Source organism: Rhipicephalus microplus, chromosome 5, assembly GCF_043290135.1.
Source record: "Rhipicephalus microplus isolate Deutch F79 chromosome 5, USDA_Rmic, whole genome shotgun sequence".
In the NCBI taxonomy this organism is placed as follows: Eukaryota; Metazoa; Arthropoda; class Arachnida; order Ixodida; family Ixodidae; genus Rhipicephalus; species Rhipicephalus microplus.
The window spans coordinates 198,112,269-198,132,660 of NC_134704.1; the positions used below are offsets into that span (position 1 = coordinate 198,112,269).

Sequence of the window (20,392 nt, forward strand, 5' to 3'; positions counted from 1 at the left end):
TTGCCTATCCACAAGTCTGCCTTCGAAGATTTTAGGCTTCTGCCACTTTTTACAGCCTGCTCAATTCTTTCAATGTTATACCTCCTGATGTTGGCTACTCTACACCTAGTGATTACCTTCGAAAGCTCCACTAGCTCTATTTTGTCGGTTGCATTTGAGGCTTTCATCGTTTGTCATCTCTTAACAAGATTTTTTGTCTCCTGAGATAGTTTGCCAGTTTCCCGTCTAATGACTGAATTTCCAACTTCAATTGCACAATCTTTGATGGCACTTGTAATATTATCATTCATTGTGTCAAAGCTAACGTCACCTACCTCATTTAGTGTCTCCAAATGATTCTGAAGTGAAACTCTGTATTCCTGTATTTTTCCTCTCACCACCAGTCCATTGCTTCTTGCTATTAGTTGTTGTTTTTACTTTTTTACATCAAGGTGTATACGAGTTCTTACCATTCTAGGGTCACTGCATCTAATTTTGCCACTTACTTCTACATTTTGTGCAATGTCTGAGTGTGCACACAAAATGAAGTCAATTTAATTTTTTGTTTCGCCATTAGGACTTCACCACTACGAGCTACGGTTAGCCCGTTTTCTTAAGACAGTCTTCATAACCCGTAAATTATTGCGTTCTGCGAACTCTACTAATAACTCCCCTCTAGCATTTCTAGAGCCGATGCCATATTCCCCCACTGCATGGTCTCCGGCCTGTTTCTTGCACGCTTTGGCATTAAAGTCGCCCATAAGAATAGTATACATTGTCTTTACTTTATTAATGGCTGACTCTACGTCTTCATAAAAGCGTTCGACCAAATGATCATCATGGCTCGATGTAGGCGCGTAGTCCTGTATTACCTTCTTGTACCTTTTGTTAAACTTAATTATGATACTTGCCACCCTCTCACTGATGCTATAGTATTCTTCTATGTCGCGAGCAATATTCTTGTGTATAAGAAATCCCACTCCTAGTTCTTCTCTGTGAACTAACCCATGGTAGCGTAGAATGCATCCATTCTTCAGCACTGTATAAGCCTCACATGTCCTCCTAACTTCGCTGAGCCCTATGATATCCCATTTAACATCCTCTAAATCCTCAAATAGCACAGCTAGATTAGCCTCACTAGATAGCGTTCTATCTAGTGTTGAAATAGCCACATTCAGATTCCAATGGCGGCCTGTCCGTGGACTTATCGTTATGTGCGAGAGTGGGTGCCAAGTGTCGTCGGAGTCTAGAAATTTAAGCTGACGCTCCTGGTGAGTAATGCGAACACGACATTGCTTTTTCACAAAGTTTTTTTTTTTTTCCTTTCGTCGCTTTCTAGAACTAGAAATGATTCGCTCCTTACCTTCCCTCCTTTATTTTAAGTTATTAGACTAACCATTGATGTAACTACTAATACGTATAGCTGACTCCCGTCAGAGGGCCACTGTCTTCTTCTATGTCAACACAAACCATGCAGACAACAACTTTCTGGGTGCAAATTGCATTTGAATATAGTCAAACGTGCCTATCTGCCACAGTCTTCTAGAAGAAGACTGTGGCAGATAGGCACGTTTAACTATATTCAAATGCAATTTGCACCCAGAAAGTTGTTGTAAGACTGTGGCAGATAGGCACGTTTAACTATATTCAAATGCAATTTGCACCCAAAAAGTTGTTGTCTGCATGGTTTGTGTTGTGACTACTATCTAAGCTCTAAAGAATTCATTATGAACAGGTTTTCATTATATGCTGTGTGAGCAGGATGATTCGTGAATTAAATGCTCAAATAAACAAATGGGCAAACTGGAGACCACGCTTACCCAAAACAATTTTTAATTTCCAATTTATTTATTTCAGACATAGATACACAATTCACAGTGTGAAATATGTCCATGAAGGAAAGCAAAAAGAGACTCGTACACCTCCTAACAAGGCCCTCATGCCAGCCTTACATGACTGACAGCAGGAGCAAAACCAGTGAAGACATGTGAATTTATAAAAATAATTGCACTGTTCATTTAAACAAGAACGAAAATAAAAAGAAGCACTTTTAAATAAACATTAGGGGAAAGCTTGTAAAAACTGTAACAGTAGAAGTAACAGTACTTGCATCTGAAGCACATACAAAATAAAGAAAAAGGTCATCTTAAGCGTTTTATGATGCATCATTCAAAAGTTATTATGCATTTGAAGGAGACATGACAAGTATTTATCATTATTTTTAAAACATCGAATACATGTTTTTTGTTGGCAAGTTTGATTAGGATGGGTGTACATTACGAAACGAAATTATTCGACCTGTAGTTTTAGTACCATCGTTAGTCCTCGTTCCTGAACCCATTAGTTATATAGAGGCATAGATTGTATGCCACTTGTCTGGTTAAATATTTATTCGAGAAGGCGGCACAATCGAGTTACATTTCACAGAAAATCACTATTCCGAAGCAAAATTTCATACAACTGGAAGCCACCTTTCAGTGCTTTGATTAGGCTGCCACCGTAGCGTGGCGGCCCCTGTATCTTCTGTCTATGTCTATATTGTCGCGGTACAACGCGAATAAAACACAGACACACCTTGGGACGACGAAAGGCAGCGTGTCCTGAACAGCTCAGTCACAAGATCGTCTTCTTCAGCCTCGAGAGAAGCTAGAGGCCCACTACCTCGTGCCCACTAAATGCCCCATCATCGTTATCGTCCACATGTAGACACGCGTCATTTGCCTCTCTCCCAAAGAGCATCGCCCCGATGCGCAGTCCGTAATGCAGTTTTTTTTTTCTAAATTAAAGTATCATGCAATCATTCGCTGACGTAGGGTTTCATGCGGACTACGTGAACGAGTTCAGGATGGTGCTGGCGACGCCTTGTACTATACGAACAGTCGGGAACAACTTCGTAAGTGACATCGCTCAGTCGTCGCACAACTAGGTACGGTCCAAAGTATCTTCTTAAAAGTTTTTCAGAAAGTCCTCGTTTTCGTATGGGCGTCCAAACCCATACTTTGTCGCCAGTTTGGTAGACGACTGTTCTGCGGTGAGCATTGTAGCGGCCTGCATCGTAGTCTTGCTGCTGGCTGATCCGTAAACGTGTCGGCGTCCGGGACGATGTCGTCGCCTTCGTGCGGTAACATTGCATCTAACATGGTTCGTACTTCCCGTCCATGAACGAGGCTGAAAGGTGTCATGCGGGTCGTTTCTTGCTTGGCCGTGTTGTATGCAAACGTTATGTAAGGCAAGATTGTATCCCAGTTTTTGTGTTCGACGTCAACGTACATCGAAAGCATGTCTTCAATGGTTTTGTTTAGACGCTCTGTCAGCCCGTTTGTTTGTGGGTGGTATGCGGTGGTCTTACGATGCGTTGTTCCACTCAGCATCAAAACGTGGTCCAAAAGAGCTGCTGTAAATGCGGTTCCTCTGTCTGTGATTACGACGGTTGGTGCACCATGCCTCAGTACAATATTCTCGATAAAAAATCTTGCCACCTCCGCTGCTGTACCTCTCTGGATAGCCTTTGTCTCGGCATAACGGGTCAAATAATCCGTCGCGACGATAACCCATCGGTTGCCTGCAGTAGAAGTAGGGAGTGGGCCCAAAATGTCCATGCCGATCTGGTGGAATGGAGTCATTGGGACCTGTACGGGTTGCAGGAGGCCAGCTGGTTTAGTTGGCGGTGACTTGCGTCGCTGGCAGTCGAGACAGGTACGGACGTGGTGCTTCACGGCTGTGGTTAGTCTTGGCCAGTAATACCTTTGCTGTACCCTGGCCAACGTTCTTGTGTAACCCAAGTGGCCAGAGGTAACCTCGTTGTGGCATGCTTTCAGTACTTCGGTGCGAAGGGCTGCTGGGATGACGAGCAGATAGGCAGATCCCGTCGACGAAAAATTTCTTTTATAGAGTACTCCGCCACGTAAACAAAATGATGACAACGCTCTTGCGAAAACTCTTGGCGCCTTCCGAGATCTGCCATCCAAGTAGGTAATTAAGCCAAGCAACTCAGCGTCGTCTCGTTGTTGCTGCGCAATGGTGGTCGTGTCGAGGACACCGAGAAATGATGTTTCCTCCTCCTCGGGTAGGGTTGCCGACTCAATGGGTGAACGGGACAAACAGTCGGCGTCCATATGTCGCTTCCCTGACTTATGTACGACTGTCATGTCGAATTCCTGCAGCCTGAGACTCCAACGCGCTAATCGGCCGGTAGGGTCTTTAAGATTAGTTAACCAACACAGTGAGTGGTGGTCGCTAATTACTTTGAAGGGGCGGCCATATAAATACGGACGAAATTTTGTAACCGCCCATACACCGGCGAGACACTCCTTCTCAGTCGTGGAGTAATTAGCCTCAGCACGTGTTAACGTTCTGCTTGCGTAAGCGATTACCCTTTCTGCGCCATCTTGCTGCTGCACAAGCACAGCTCCCAGACCGACATTGCTAGCATCGGTGTGAAGCACCGTAGGGGCTCTCTCGTCGAAGTGGGCAAGGACTGGGGGTGTTTGTAGTCGCTGGCGAAGATCGTTAAAAGCAGCTTCCTCTTCGTTATTCCACTCAAAGGTGATGTCTTCTCTTGTTAGGCGAGTTAGTGGTGATGCTATGCGTGCGAAGTCCGCGATAAATCGTCGATAATACGCGCAGAGGCCGAGAAAGCGTCTGACAGCCTTTTTATCGGTCGGCATAGGGAACTGTTCTACGGCTGCGATTTTTTCAGGATCGGGACGAATACCAGCATGACTGACGACATGACCAAGAAATCGCAGCTCTTCGTAGCAAAAGTGGCACTTCTCAGGCTTCAACGTCAGGCCCGCGGACTGTATGGCTCGTAAGACCACCTCAAGTCTTTCAAGGTGCTCGTCAAACGTCGCGGAAAACACTATGACGTCGTCCAGATATACTAAGCATGTTTTCCACTTCAACCCAGAAAGCACGGTATCCATGAGTCTTTGAAAGGTAGCAGGGGCTGAGCACAAACCGAATGGCAAGACCTTAAATTCATATAACCCATCTGGTGTCACAAAAGCGGTCTCTCGGGTCCACCTCGATTTGCCAATATCCACTCCGCAAGTCCATTGAAGAGAAGTATCGAGCATGTCGAAGTCTGTCGAGAGAGTCGTCTATACGCGGTAGTGGATATACGTCATTCTTGGTCACCTGATTTAGCTTCCGGTAATCCACACAGAAGCGCAGGCTGCCGTCCTTTTTCTTAACGAGGACTACAGGCGACGCCCAAGGGCTCTGTGAAGGCTGAATGACGTCATCTTCAAGCATTCTGTCTACCTGCTGTTGTATCGCTTCACGTTCTTTTGGAGCCACGCGATAAGGGTTCTGGTGAATAGGTCTCGCCGTTTCCTCGGTAATTATTCGATGCCTGGTTAGAGGCGCGCGGCCAACTCTCGATGTTGTCGAAAAGCAGTCTTGAAATTTGGCCAGTAACTCAAGGAGTCTGCGTCGGTCGTCTTTTGGCAAAGTAATGCTAACGTCCAGAACAGGCGCTGAATCAAGATTTAGCGACTCGTCGACTACCGCCAAGCAGCCTTCGGCATCTATGACATCGTCGAAGTAAGCGACAGCCGTGCCTTTAGGAAGATGCCGGCGCTCAGCACTAAAATTGGTCAGCAGCAAGTCCGTGCGTCCAGCAGCAACTCTGACGATACCTCGTGCGACAGAAATACCGTGGGTGAAGAGCAGCGAGCTTATTCGGTCCGCAACTCCATCGGCGTCAAACTGAGCAGCGGCGGCCACAGAAACAAGCGTGCATGACCTCGGAGGGAGAACTACATCGTTATCAGTAAGACGCAGTTGGTTTGGTCGCGCCTCTGGGGAATCGGGTAAGCCCGAACTGTTGCAAAACGTAATCAAGCTCTCTGGTATGTTGATGACGGCACCATATTCCCGTAAAAAGTCCATGCCGAGAATTACGTCTCTGCAGCATGCGGCGATAACGACGAACGACGCCGTGAAAGGAGAACCTCCGATGTCAATTCTTGCGGTACATCTTCCCGAGGGCATCAATAACTGGCCTCCTGCTGTTTTTATATGAGGGCCCATCCACAGTGTCTTCACTTTTCTGAGGCTGTCGGCGAGGTCCTGACTGATAATGGAGAAGTCGGCACCAGTGTCGACTAAAGCTGTCACTTTCTGGCCGTCGAGAAGAACACTAAGGTCAGCAGTCACAATTTCATCCCTTTCACGGCTTATCGGCTGTATGGCGTCGTGCTGTGGGGGCTTCTTGTCGTTATCTTTATGGCCTGCAACCTTGCCCCCGGAGGTCGCCGCTCTCAGTTTCCCCGGCGCGGGCTAGGTGACCTTCTTGTATTAGGGAGTTTTAGTGCTGGGTACGCAGGTGGCTTGCGTACGTAGGACGATGGGGCGGCGGTATTGCGCATGCGCGAAGCCCCAAAGAGATGCGTCGCAAGATCGCTGGGGCGATGCGTCTGTGCGGCCATAAACAACGCTGCCACCACTGGCCTCCTAGCGGAGATAAGCTGCCGTGGCGCACATGCTGGCGCATCATGTTACCTTGATGGCGAGCAAAGCTGAGGCTGGCCTGAGCCACCACTTTGACTTTTAAGTTTTAAGCGCAAATATTATAGTGGCTAGCCACTATACGAATAGCATGGCACAAAGTTGCGAAATCTCGGACAGCATGGATCGGCCGCCTTGTAAGGTCCACCTTCGCGAAAATTCACGGTATCCGCACTGCGGATACTCTTGCCGTCGAGTTAAAATAAGCCAGAGTGCGATCACTTATAGCGATTACACGGTTTCAGCCAGATTTCCACAGCTAGAATGGCCTGGAACATAGAACTAAAAATTTGCCATCTCCCGACTAGGTGGCGCCATCTAGTGAGGTCATAGTGAAACAGACAACCACACTTTTGTTATTGCAGAAACATTGGGCATGGTACATCTGGTGCAAAAACTGCGCAGCGACAATATTACAAATGAGTAACGATTTTATTCATTTTCACCTCAGAAACATTACGCGTAAGCTAACATGTTCATGACTGTGGTTGCACGAAATGTCACAAGATGTCGACACTGCCGTTACATTAACTTTGTCTTTTCACTTTTTTGCGTATACCAGGATACTGTACACAATAAAAAGTGTCCTGATCACTATGTATGTTTAATTTAACATTTTAAATCATAAAAATACCTAAATACTTACGCGACAAGACGCTATGGCGCTGCGAGCGCGTGTGACCTTCGTGCGGCTTGCGTTTGCGTGCGTGCCACCGTGGTGCCAACTAAAAGGAATTCCGGTTGGGTATGGGTTGGGCACGTAACGCCGCACGCTCCCAAGCCCGCAAGGCCCCAAGAGAATGCGTACCCAGCACTAAAACTCCCTATTAAGGTTCGCATAGGTGCGGTGGTGCGACAAAGGCGAACGCGCGGGGGACGGAGAGCGGGACTGACGTCTCGGACCAGGAGGCTGAGCAGGCATTGCCTTCTCTGCAGTGGTAGAGCCGTCCTCAAAGTGACAACGGGCTCCATAGAAAGAGGTGTCGTCACGGCGCGGAGTGTATTCGTCGTTGGCACGTCGACCGTCAAACCAAGGTCGTTGAGGACGGAATGAATCACCTCGATGCCAGCAATGACGGGCAATATGTCCTGCACCTCCGCAGTGAAAGCATAGTGGACGCCTGTCCACGGTGCGCCATGCATCTGTTTTCCGGGTGGGTGGACGCGTCGATGCCCATGGGGTGGCTGTGGATGGCTGGTTGTGTGGCTGTAGCGTAGGTGTTTGATGCAGTGTCTGCTCTTGCGGCGGATACGAAGGGGCCATCGGCACCTGGTGGTACAGCGTCGGCATAGCGGGTGGTGGACGTCGGAGAGCGGCAGCGTAGCTCATAGGACGCTGCTGAGCATCAAGACTAGCCGTAGACAACGCTTGGTGGATTTCATCGCGTACGACTTCAGCGATCGATGCGATGGGATTTTCAGCAACAGGATTCCGCAACTTCTGCAGTTCCTCGCGAACTATCTCCCTAATCAAGTCTCGCAAGCAGCTCTGACTCTCAGACGTCATGGCGGTAGCATTGATTGGGACATTGCAGGACATGCGGTCATATTGCCTGCAGCGTTGATGAAGGGCCCGCTCGATAGCCGTAGCCTCCTTAATGAAGTCAACCACGGTAGTCGGAGGGTTGCGCAGTAGCCCGGCAAAAAGCTGCTCCTTGACACCGCGCATGAGGTAACTCAACTTTTTATCTTCCGTCATGTGCGGGTTAGCTCGTTGAAAGAGACGAGTCATGTCCTCGGCAAACATTGCAACGGTTTCGTTGGGTTTTTGAACCCGTAGCTCCAATAACTGCTGCGCGCGGTCCCTTCTATCGATATTGGCGAAGGTATCGACGAACTTCTCTCGAAAGTCGGGCCAAGCTGACAGATTGCCTTCTCTATTCTCATACCAAGTACGAGCACCGTCGTCAAGGTAGAAATAGGCGCGCCAAAGCTTTTCCTGTTCCGACCAATGATTTACCTTGGCAACACGCTCATAGTGGTCAAGCCAGTCGTGAACGTCTTCATGGGCACCGCCACTAAAGCGATCGGGAACGAGGGGTTGAAAGAGGGTCACCTGAGATGGGTGCGTCGGAAAGCTGCCTTGGGGCACCTGTTGCGAGCTTGCGTTGGCCATTGGTTGAGCTCTGCGGTGCCTAGCAGGTTCCGGCGAGTGAGTCAGCTCTGGCGCGAGGCCTCGCAACCGTCGACTGGAGCGATGCACCGGTGTTTCTACAGGTGACAGTGCGTTTGGACTCGATGAGCGGCTCCCAGCGGGCGTGTGGAGCATCAGACAGGGTTGCGGCCCAGCACCTCCACCAGTGTCGCGGTACAACGCGAATAAAACACAGATACAACTTGGGACGACGAAAGGCAGCGTGTCCTGAACAGCTCAGTCACAAGATCGTCTTCTTCAGCCTCGAGAGAAGCTAGAGGCCCACTACCTCGTGCCCACTAAATGCCCCATCATCGTTATCGTCCACATGTAGACACGCGTCAATATATATGTCGGTCCCTATAAAGGCGAAGACCCAGTTTTGTCTGGGGAGCCAGCTTGTGCGTGTCGGTTCTTGCGTGCCCATGCCCCTTTGCGGCACTAACCACGCAACATGGGGTCAGAAGTGGGATAACGAACGAACAACTCTCCCAGCCTTACGTCTCGCCACGACTGAACGGCAACACGATGTCCCTCAACGAGACAAACGAGCCGTCGCAACTGCCGCAACTGTACGGCATCAATCTCCAGCCACCGGCTTCATTCGACTTTGCGAACCCGGCAACATGGGCGACATGGCTACGCCGCTAAGAAGACTATGCGATGGTTTCGGGGATTTTGCAGTAGGCCTACTCGCGCGCCTGACGAACTACCGCACGCCCTTGCCTCACAGATGCTAGAGTGCACCCCGTATGCCACCGCCACTTTGCTCTCTGTTGTCAGCGGGGCAACCGTAGACAATGCACATGGCTCCTGCTTATGCCAAAATGACAAAGTTCCAGGCGAAATCAGCTGCTTGTTGGCAGCGAAAAAGAGGCCTCACAAATATGCACTTTTATGCAGTAACAGCAGGAATTAAAAACATTAAGAAATTTGTTGTACATAGGTTCGTTGTAGCCAGGTTTAACTGTATACTACAGCTGAAAGCGTCCATTCTTTGCTGCTTTCACTAGCTTCAATAAACTTGAATTCAAGAGCACTAGCTCCCTCAACCTTTTTTCCACTTTGGCGTTTTCTCGCAGTACTAAGAATTTTTCTTTAAAATAAATAGCACAAATGAGCCCAACTTTCAAAGAGATGCTTTTGAACAGAATTATTTCATTGATCCCTATAAGAAGACAAACCCACAATAGTTTTGTGGCTTCTTCTGTCAGGAACAATATTAACCAGGGAGCCCTTGTTTGAATGAAATTTTGTGGATACCGAGGTGCTCGAATTATTGGAAGTTATCACCATTTAAAAACACACAGCTACGCTGGAACCAGGGCATCAGCTTGAATAGATTGAAAGGTCAATTTACCAAAGTTTGAATTGACGAGCTTTCGTTGCACTTCAGTGCAAGCAGTTCTGGTCTCATTAACAAGACGTACAACACCACTTTGTGAATCTGATTACTAATTTTAAGTCCGTGTAGTTTACTAGTGGAACCACAGTTGCAAGTTCCAACATGGATGAGAGCCAAACAAGTTGGTTTTATACAGTTTTAAATTAAACATTAAAAAGCGAAACAAAAGTAATGTGTTACTTGCACGATGTCTGAACGTTCGCCGTATTAAAGTGTTTAACTGCAGTTGAATGTATTCAGAAACTTTTGATGTTTCTGATCAAATCCAATATTCTATTCATAAATAAATATCCATACCCCCCTCCCTTAAAATTTTCGTTGTACCAAAGTCTGTGACATCAAGATTTTGTAATGTTTATCAATGTAGCACCTTTTCGTAACACCAAGTTATCCCCATATTATTGAATATGTCCCTCACGCAGCCATGCTATGCTTGCTGGCCTTATTCAGAAGCACAAATAATGACAAGCTCGAGCACGCACCTGGCCTGTGAGTTGAGAAACACCAGGCATTGAGAGAAGGGCATCCAACGCAGAAGTTCGTCCAGCGTACGCACCTTCCTTGAGAACCAGGCGGCCTCATCGGTGCCCCCAGCCACGCAGTACCACTGCGACACTCCTGCAGCAGTTGGAACCAGCAAGCAAAGACCACTTCAGAAGTACTGCCCAAGATAGAAAAAATATCGAGAACTGTTGCTGCACCGAATTTCGATCCTGAAACCTGGTCCTTTCGCACCCTTCATTAAGCCATGACAGAAAAAACTAGCCAGGGTAAGTCCTAAGCTTGTCCTACGAGTAAGAGGTTTCTCCGATTCGGTGCAGTATTATTCAACTTTCCACGGCAAAAGGCTGCATTTTGAGCTGAGCATGTAGAAAGATTGTGACAAGAAACCACAGGAGAACACCAGCTGCGTGCACTTCCGACTCGAGATGCAGTTAGATGAATTCGTGTTGCTGTAAGCAATTTCTTCACATTTTATTTAACATTAGTGCATGAGCAATTATGATTAGTTTCCAAAACACTGACATACACCATGCATTGCATTGACACCAAACCATGTCAATACAGTGAAATGTCGTTACGTCTAACTCAAAGGATGCTGGTAAATGGAGTGAATAAAACATTCAGTAAGCTCTTAATAACTCGAAGGGGTCCCAAAATTATGTTTGAATGATCAGAGTTTCTCATCAACATTGCCTATAGCAACATACCAAATTGTGCTGTAATGAAGCATTCACAAATGATGTACATCAAATATTTTCTTGTGTATGGCCTGCCCTTTATATAAGCAGTTGCTCAAACTGCAAGCAGCAGTAATATAGAGTAAAATACAATCAAGAAAATAATGTCAACACATGTTACTGTATTTGCCTTTCATTTATCTGATACTTGTTTGACTCAACCAATCATTTGAATTATCGTCAGTATACTGTAGTAGGGGCATAAGAGAGAGGAGCCCCTTATATTATGACACCCGATAACCTGAAGTTTATTGATGAGTACGATGTGCACTGGTGATTGATTGATTGATATATAGGGTTTAACACCCCAAAACTACTATATGATTATGAGAGGCCGTAGTGGAGGGCTCCAGAAATTTCAGCCACCTTAGGTTCTTTAACTTGCACCCAAACCTGAGCGCACGGGCCTACAGCGTTCTCGCCTTCATCGAAAATGTAGTCGCCGCAGCCGGGATTTGATTCCGCGACCTGCGAGTCCGCAGCCGAGTACCTTAGCCCCTAGATTACTGCGACGTGCTCTCCTACGTTAGGTGTGGGTTGGTAGTACGAGCTTGAGCATTTTATAGTGAAGACTTCACTTGGCTCATTGTGCAATCCTACCATGATAAAAAAAGGACAATGTTATGGCTTCTTTCCAACAAATAGTTTGGAAGGCATGCACATGTGTCCAGCATTGCAGCAAGGGGAAAGGAGAGGGAGTGGGCGCATGCATGCTTTACGTGTTGATGGCCACAACAGACTAAGTGCGTCGGCAGCCAATGCTTCTATCTCCCAAGTAAAACACAGTAGATACAGAAGCCAGACAAATCAAGAAGGCTCATTCCTACATGTGCAATCTGTTCGCAGGTGCCCAGAATACACCGTCACATTAGCTTAAAAAATAAAAATTATAATATAATCCATTGATATTTGGAGAACACTTTAAGCTTCAGCTCAAGAGTAAAATGCAATATTGTAATAAGCCTCCATTCTTGGGGACAATGTCTACAAGTGAAACATCGCCCATTTCAAACTAATCTAGAATGCTTGCTGTAATGTTTAAAAAGCCAAGTACGCGTCCGTAAGGAGCCACGTGCCCTGCCAAAGCCGTACACTTTGCAGGTTTTATTGATGATAATGATAATGAAATATGTGCAAAGCTTTTTCGTAATGAATGAGGCTTCAAAACAACTCCTCAAGGTTAAATTCGCATGTTTCGGGCGCTTGGTGTGATTCTATTATTCTACCACGCAATACACTTGCTTTAAAGACTCGTCCCATTACATGGCCTCATATAGTTAATAAACGGTTGTATCGGGCTAGTTGGTATAAATCCATCTTGGTAGGAGGCGCAGCAACTATTACACACAGAACACACAGCACAAGCACTTAACTTCAACTGAACCTTTATTGCAAACGTCAGATTTTATAAAGGGGGTGAAAAAGAAAAAGTAATAATAAAAAGCAGGGCAACAAAAAGCACGCGTGCCAGTCCTGTACATTACTTATCAGTTATTATCTATCACCCCATCCAAAAAACAAAGTGCTTTCCGCGTGAGCGAGATGGAGGGTGCACTAACACACTCAAAATCATCACGTGTCATTTCCCCAGCTTCTACTATCAAACGGGTTAATAAATCTCTGTCCCGATATTACACGTAAGTGTTATCGAAATACAGCGCACAACCGCACTCCTTACAGTGGGTTGCCAACTGACCATTGGTACCCTTTTGCACTTTCTTATAGTGCTATTTTAACCTGTCATTTATGCATCTTTCAGTTGTTCCCAAATAAACAAGACCACATGACAAGGGCACTCTGTAAACAACCGACAGTGCACACTCAACATATTTATTGCGATGCTTAATTTGGCAACCTTTCTTTTCTTTCGAAACAGGACAAGTTCTGTGACATATTTTTGACAGTTTCTCTGGAGCAGACATGACCACTCGGATGCCCACCTTATTTCCAATCTTTTTAGGATTGTGTGCCACACCATGGATATAGGGGACAACAGCGGTTTTACGCTGCTGTAGGGGAGTGTTAATACACTGCCTATTTTGTTTCTTTAAGTCCTTATGTAGCGATTCAGCGACACCTATAACCATTCATTGCAGGTAACCTGCTGCCTGCAGTCGCAAAAACCGTTGCTCAAAGCTCTTCTTCATGAGGTGAAAACAAGACTTCTTCAAGGAATTAAGAAGGCACATTCGTGCGACAGACATCTTCACTACTTTGCTATGGGCAGAAGAGAAAGGCAACAATTGCTTTTTGCTCCTGGGCTCATAAAGCCAACAAACGTGGTCATCCTGAAATTGCAACGAAAGATCTAGGAACCTGAGCGTATTCTCATATGGCATTTCATGTGTTGGTTTCAGAGGCTAACAAACCGTCTCAAATACTCCAAGTGTCAAAACAACACTTTGACACCCTTTGGCATCACACTTCAAAAAAACCAAATAATCGTCCACAAACCTGCAGATTTTTAAAACTTAAATTCCCGACAACCTCTCATCAATTATCCGATCTAAGTGGGCCATAAAAATATTACTAAGGACGGGTGCAATAGCCGAACCAATACAAATACTCTGTTTTTGGATATAGGTGTTCCCATTCTAATTAACGAATGTGGACGTTAAGTACAAAGCCAGAAAATCCAAAAAAAAAAACCTGCACTGACATACCACAAGTGTTCTGAAAGTTCACTGCACCATGCTCAAGTATGCACTGTTCGACAAATTTTAGAAGCATATCATGAGGTGAAGAATAGTACAAATCTTTCACATCAATGGACAACGCCTTGACCACTGCTTTGGCATTCGATACCGAAAAATTCACAATCTGCTCACAATTCTTAGTGTGAAATGGGTCATTCATTTGAAGAAAATGCAGCTTTTCCTGCAGAAAAAGCGCCAAATTTTTTTGCCAAGAACCTTGCTCCGAAATAATTACCCGAAACGGCATACCATCTTTGTGCGTCTTGCAACTAAGAGACATGTCTAAGCCCAGTTTATCTGTTTTCATGATCTCTTTAACCAAATCATGCAATAGAAAGCTGCTGCACAAGTTTTTTGCAGCCGTTCGAACAGATTTGAGTGAAACTTTTGGCTTGATATCGAATACAGACTTAATCGCTACTCGCGCTTTTTGAAAAAAAGAACCATTCGGGGAAACACAGAACCTACCTTCTTTGTCGGAAAGAATGACACAAAGTCCTGATTCTTCGAGGTATGTGACCGCCTTCCTTATGGGCAACACTTGACGCTTGGGCTTGAACTTTTCAAGCACATCAATGCCCTTGGAAATACATTGTTCCCTTTCACAATCCTGAGCACAACCAGAAAGCTGTCTCACAAGAGACAGGAGCTTAGGCGCTTCAAGTCTTGGTTCAACGGCGTACTTGGGACCTCATCTTAACGTCTCTTTCGCATATTCATAAAGAACGACGTCATCCGTGCTGTGAATAATGTTGCCCTCAGCATGTTTCGTCGGTGGCGCTTGGACCTGAGCTGCGACAGGATTGTTGACCAAGGCGTTGAGTTTCGCAGTTCAGAAGGCCCCATGATTCACACCACCTTTTCCTCTTCTGGTTTGTTGAGCCGTGTTTCATGTAGATCTGATTGCGCAGAATATCTCGGTAGAGGCGTGTCTGCCTGTGACACTCCGAACGCAGGATCCTAGCGATCCGGTTTCCATGGTTTACAGACGGTTGAAAACCACCACAAAAAGCCAGAATTTCCAGGTGTGTTAGCTACATCCTTAAGTAAAACGAGAATGACCTGGCATGACATGTGACGAGGACAATGAGGGTTACTAGAAGGGTTGGGTGAAGAGACGTTAATGGTGAAGAGCCCGCCGAACTAGAAATTTAACTCAATAAACAATTGTATCGGGTTAGTTGGTATGAATCCATCTTGGTAGGAAGCGCAGCAACTATTACACAGAACACACAACACAAGCGCTTAACTTCAACTAAACGTTTATTGCAAACGTCATAGTTTATAAAGGGGTAGCAAAAGAAAAAAAAATAATAATAAAAGGCAGACCAACAAAAAGCATGTGTGCCAGTCCCGTATATTACTTATCCGTTATTATCTATCACCTCATCCACAAAACAAAGTTCTTTCCGCGTGAGCAAGATAGAGAGTGCACTAACACACTCAAACTCATCATGTGTCATTTCTGCAGCTTCTACTATCAAATGGGTTAATAAATCTCTGTCCCAATATAACATGCAAATGTGATCAAAATACAGCACACAATCGCACTCCTTACAGTGGGTCGCCAAGTGACCATCGGTACCTTTTTCTCTTCTGCCTTTCTCTTCTGCCCATACCAAAGTAGTAAAGAGGTCTGTCGCACGAATGCTTTTTTAATTCGTTGAAGATGTCTAGTTTTCACCTTATGAAGAAGAGCTTTGAGCAACAGGTTTTGCGACTGCAGGCAGCAGGTTACCCGCAACGAATGGTTAGGGGTCACTGAATCGCTACACAGGGACCTAAAGAAACAAAATAGGCAGTGTATTAACACTCCCCTACAGCAGCGTAAAACGTCTGTTGTTCCCTATATCTACGGTGTGACACACAATCCTAAAAAGATTGGAAATAAGGTGGGCATCCGAGTGGTCATGTCTGCTCCAGAGAAACTGTCAAAAATATGTCACAGAACTTGTCCTGTTTCGAAAGAAAAAAAAGGTTGCCAAATTAAGCATCGCAATAAATATGTTGAGTGTGCACTGTCGGTTGTTTACAGAGTGCCCTTGTCATGTGGTCTTGTTTATTTGGGAACAACTGAAAGATGCATAAATGACAGGTTAAAATAGCACCATAAGAAAGTGCAAAAGGGTACCAATGGTCAGTTGGCAAACCACTGTAAGAAGTGCGGTTGTGTGCTGTATTTCGATAACACTTACGTGTAATATCGGGACAGAGATTTATTAACCCGTTTGATAGTAGAAGCTGGGGAAATGACACGTGATGATTTTGAGTGTGTTAGTGCACCCTCCATCTCGCTCACGCGGAAAGCACTTTGTTTTTTGGACGGGGTGATAAATAATAACTGATAAGTAATGTACAGGACTGGCACGCGTTCTTTTTGTTGCCCTGCTTTTTATTATTACTTTTTCTTTTTCACCCCCTAATATAAAGACTGACGTTTGCAATAAAGGTTCAGTTGAAGTTAAATGCTTGTGCTGTGTGTTCTGTGTAATAGTTGCTGCGCCTCCTACCAAGATGGCATCATATAGTGCTTTCTTCCGAAGTTTCAAGAGGTGGTGTAGTTCTGAAGTAGAACAATAGCTTGCCTAAGCTCCTTCTTAAAGGTGAAGATATTTGACAGAGATCTGTCTGGTTGGGTGAAAATTCATACTCTCCAGCCACATTTAGCCCAAACTTTTTGAGGTCAAAATTTGAAAATTATACACTGACCAGACGTTTTAGGACCAATTTTGTCCCTTCTTCAGGTGTGACTATTGGGCTGGCTCCAAAGCTAGCAAGTTTTTTTGGCTGTACTCCTCTCCATCATTTTTCGTTCTGTCGTTTTTCTTCCTGCGGTGTTTTTTCCCACTGGTTCGCAAGACCGTACACGTATACACTAGGTAAGGTTCCAATTGAGCGGTTCTCCGAAGCTAGCATGTTTTATTGGTGGTGTCCCCTTTCCATCATCCTTTGTTCTGCCGTTCTTTTTTTTGCGGTGTTTTTTACACTGTAGACCATGCACGTAAACAGTCGGTAAAGTTATAGTTAAGTGGTCCTCCGAAACTAGCATGTTTTTTGGTTGTATGCCCCTTTCCATCATCCTTCTTTCTGCTATTCTTTCTGCTGCGGTGTTTTTTCTACTGGTTCCATAGACCATGCAAGTATACACTCGTTAAGGTTTCAGTAGAGTGGTTCTACGAAAATAGCAAAATTTTTGGTGGTGTTTCCCTCTGCATCAGCCTTCTTTGCGCTGTTCTTAGTGCTGCTGTGTTTTTTTTTTTTTTTTACTGGTTTCATACACCGTGCACGTATACACTCGGTAAGGTTCCAGCTGAGCGGTTACTGAGGCGAGAGGTACGGGGATCGATACCCCACACCTCCACCAAATATGTTTTGAGAAGGAGACCAACTCGGAGGGGTAGTCACAGATGTATTTTCAGCTGGTTAAGGGAGCAGCGCCAGTCACAGAGATTAGCTCGCATCAGTCTATATGCTTTTCTTCTTCGTCTCCATGCACTGGCACGTAGCAATATTGACCGTTCAACTGGAACCTTATAAGTGTATGTGTGCCTGCAGACAATAACAGGCTTCACTGCAACACAGTAGTTACGCACAGACAGCATACTGCATGCTTCTCGCAACATCAGAAATAAAAAACTACACCATCTTCCCCCCCAAAAAAACCTTATGGAATGCAAAGCAGCAGTATTGTGCACGGTTAGCATCATGGTTTGAACGGCGCTAACGCAGGTGCTACAGTGAGCGCTGGAAGATTAGTTCAGTTGTTGCAGGTAAACAGACGAGGCGACAGCTGCGGGCGCTGTGGCGAGCGGGGTTTCTGAGGAGACCACACAAAACCACTGTATAATAAAGAGAACACAGACAGCGTCGCTTAGGCAGGACTAAAAACACCTACAGACATACCTAAATAAGCCCATGACATGACCCTCCACTTGTCCACAGACACTATCTTTAAACATGACAGCTAAGCGTTTAGTCCGAGGAGGTGTGAACGAATTCTTATCCCGAGTTAAAAAAAAACACCGCATGTAACGCACGTCTTAGTTCCAATGAAATGAGTTGACTAATTGCGAGTAGAAACGAAAGTGAAACTGCATTGATCACAACCTTTCGTCAGAATAGTGTCATTGCCATTACATAATGGCAAAGAATGATTTTGATTTTTTGTGTGCTTGAGCTGTGCGATCCTTTTTGAGCGCTCATCTACTTGTCTAGCTGCAACAGCCCTGAAATGCACCCGCAACTAAAGTGTATCGTGTATCTAGATGTGATTGTAAAGCCAGAAAAACTTAATCACAGAAAAACATTAACTGGCAGGGAAATAAATTTTCTATGCTAAAAAGGCATACTTTGCCTGCCTCACTGCATATTTACAATAATCAGCCTATGAGAACGCCAGTTTTTCTTTCGCACATGCAAACATTTGATGGGCATTAAACTTTAAAGAAAGAGATGATTACTTTCATAGATAGTATCAGAGAGCCATCGAACAGTGCAGGGTTGGTGAAACATTGCATCATATTAACTACATTTTTAATACACCATTCCTATGAAGGTTATGCAAGAATCAAATAGATTCGTCATAACATGTGGGTTGTTGCAAAACCAGGGGATATAAAATCAATGTACCACTTCATTTACACAGAGTTAATGTGAAGCTCTGTGCTCCTGTTATGACCTGTAAAACTTTCATGCTTTCATGCTGTGATAGCACCCTTAATGCTAAAAGTATTCATGAAAAAAAAAACTACTACAGTAAAAGTTCACTAACTTGAGCTCTGTGAATTCAAACTTAATTCGAACCAATGCCCTAGTCCCAGCGCAGCCCTGTGTTTTTCAAGAAGGCCGAACTGCCGATGATTTGAACCTCCGGTATCGACAATTGTTACTGTGAGCTGGAAGCCCCCTGGCTATAGTAGCTCCAAGCAGAAGTCAGCCGCGGGTGATCATGGTGCGTCGCGAAACCAAACCGAAGCAAATTTACCAAAGATGGAAGACCACAAAACTGCAGCATTTCTCAGCAGTTGAGAATTCGGATCATCATGGGCAAACTGCAAACGATGCTCGTGGCTTCACAGCAGGAGAAGCACAAATTACTGATTACATTTCTTTTTGACTGTGTTCCCTCTGCCATGCAAACATATGTCTTCCATACAAACATATGTATGTAAACAAATATATGTTTTTGGCATATTAGCGACTATCATGAACTTAATTTATGAAATCACTTGCCACAAACTTGTATCGCCTTGTTTGCAGTATTAACTCCAGTGGTGGCTTTGTTTGGTTCTGCAGTGTGGTACACTATTTGTTCATTCTATCGTCTGCCCGCTCATTGGGACAGGTTTATAATCCCTTTTGAGTTGGAATAAATGGGCTTTTACTGTAGTATTAAATAATAGAGCAAACAAACACTGCTGACACAATCAGTATTGCTATCAAGGTCTTGTGATTTGGAAAATTTTTTGGCGAAGCAAAGTTTTCATTTTGAAACACTTTGGAGCAGCAAAATTTTCCATTGTGGAGCACTTTGTAGCAGTTCATATCTTGGAAAAGAAGCAAGTTGCATTTACATTGAAAGACATCAATAATTATTTTAGGGCATTGGTAAAGAGCTGGAAATATTTAGATTCATTGCAAATTTCATTGAGCCAATCATCTTAGAAGCACTCCCTATTTCAGTTGATGATGAAAAAATAATGGCATCATGCTGTTGATTATTCTGAAAAAACTTGTTCAGTGATTATTTTCGTAGCAAATGAACAGAATACTGGTTGAATAAAATTGTACTTCATGAAATGACATTCTAAATACACGTGTGTGGTTATCAGTGGATATGATAGAAAAACGCTGCGACGTACAACGATACAGGCTTGCACTGATCCAACTGCATTTCCTATAAGATGACTTCAATGACAAAGAAAGGTTATCTTCACAACTGAATATACTGTTGGGCCTAACATGACATCACTCAGCTGTGAAATGAAGTCAACCTCCTCAGGCACTGATGTCTCTGTACTAAAACCACACGATTTAACTAACTTCGCTCTCTTTTTGCAGAGATGTCTTATATGTCTAACACATTCTGTCTGTACTCCAAACACCCCGTATAGTGTCCTCTAGGAAGCAGTGCATAAAGAAGAAAAACCACAGGGAGTACCTCATGTATATGCCTAAGACACTCGATAGCAAGAGCCATTTTATTTTTATCAGTTATATGAAGATTGTAGACTAGTTTTTGTTGTCACCAGGGGCATAGGCAGAATTTTAAAAAAATTTTTGTTGGGTGGGGGGGGCACAATTCCAATGTACCCCCCTGGCTACTGCACTGGCCGTCATGTTCTATGTAATGTCCTAATCGATAACATCTCCCCGCGCATCATGTGCTTCACACGTGGGTAAAAGCACGCAAGTGAGCGCGAGG

The 20,392-nt window shown here is 44.8% G+C and overlaps 1 protein-coding gene across 13 annotated transcripts in view; it reads right to left on the reverse strand.

Annotated features, from left to right (window-relative positions):
* LOC119173579 (uncharacterized) overlaps positions 1-20,392 on the reverse strand; it is a 343,373-nt gene that overhangs the window by 105,901 nt on the left and 217,080 nt on the right. For all 13 annotated transcript variants that reach the window (XR_012895552.1, XM_075896344.1, XM_037424386.2 and 10 more), the window contains one exon: positions 10,514-10,649. Coding sequence is in view for 12 of the 13 variants with exons in the window: in XM_075896344.1 (XP_075752459.1) it covers positions 10,514-10,649 (136 nt within the window). In the remaining variant the exon portion in view is untranslated. The remainder of the gene's footprint in view (positions 1-10,513; positions 10,650-20,392) is intronic.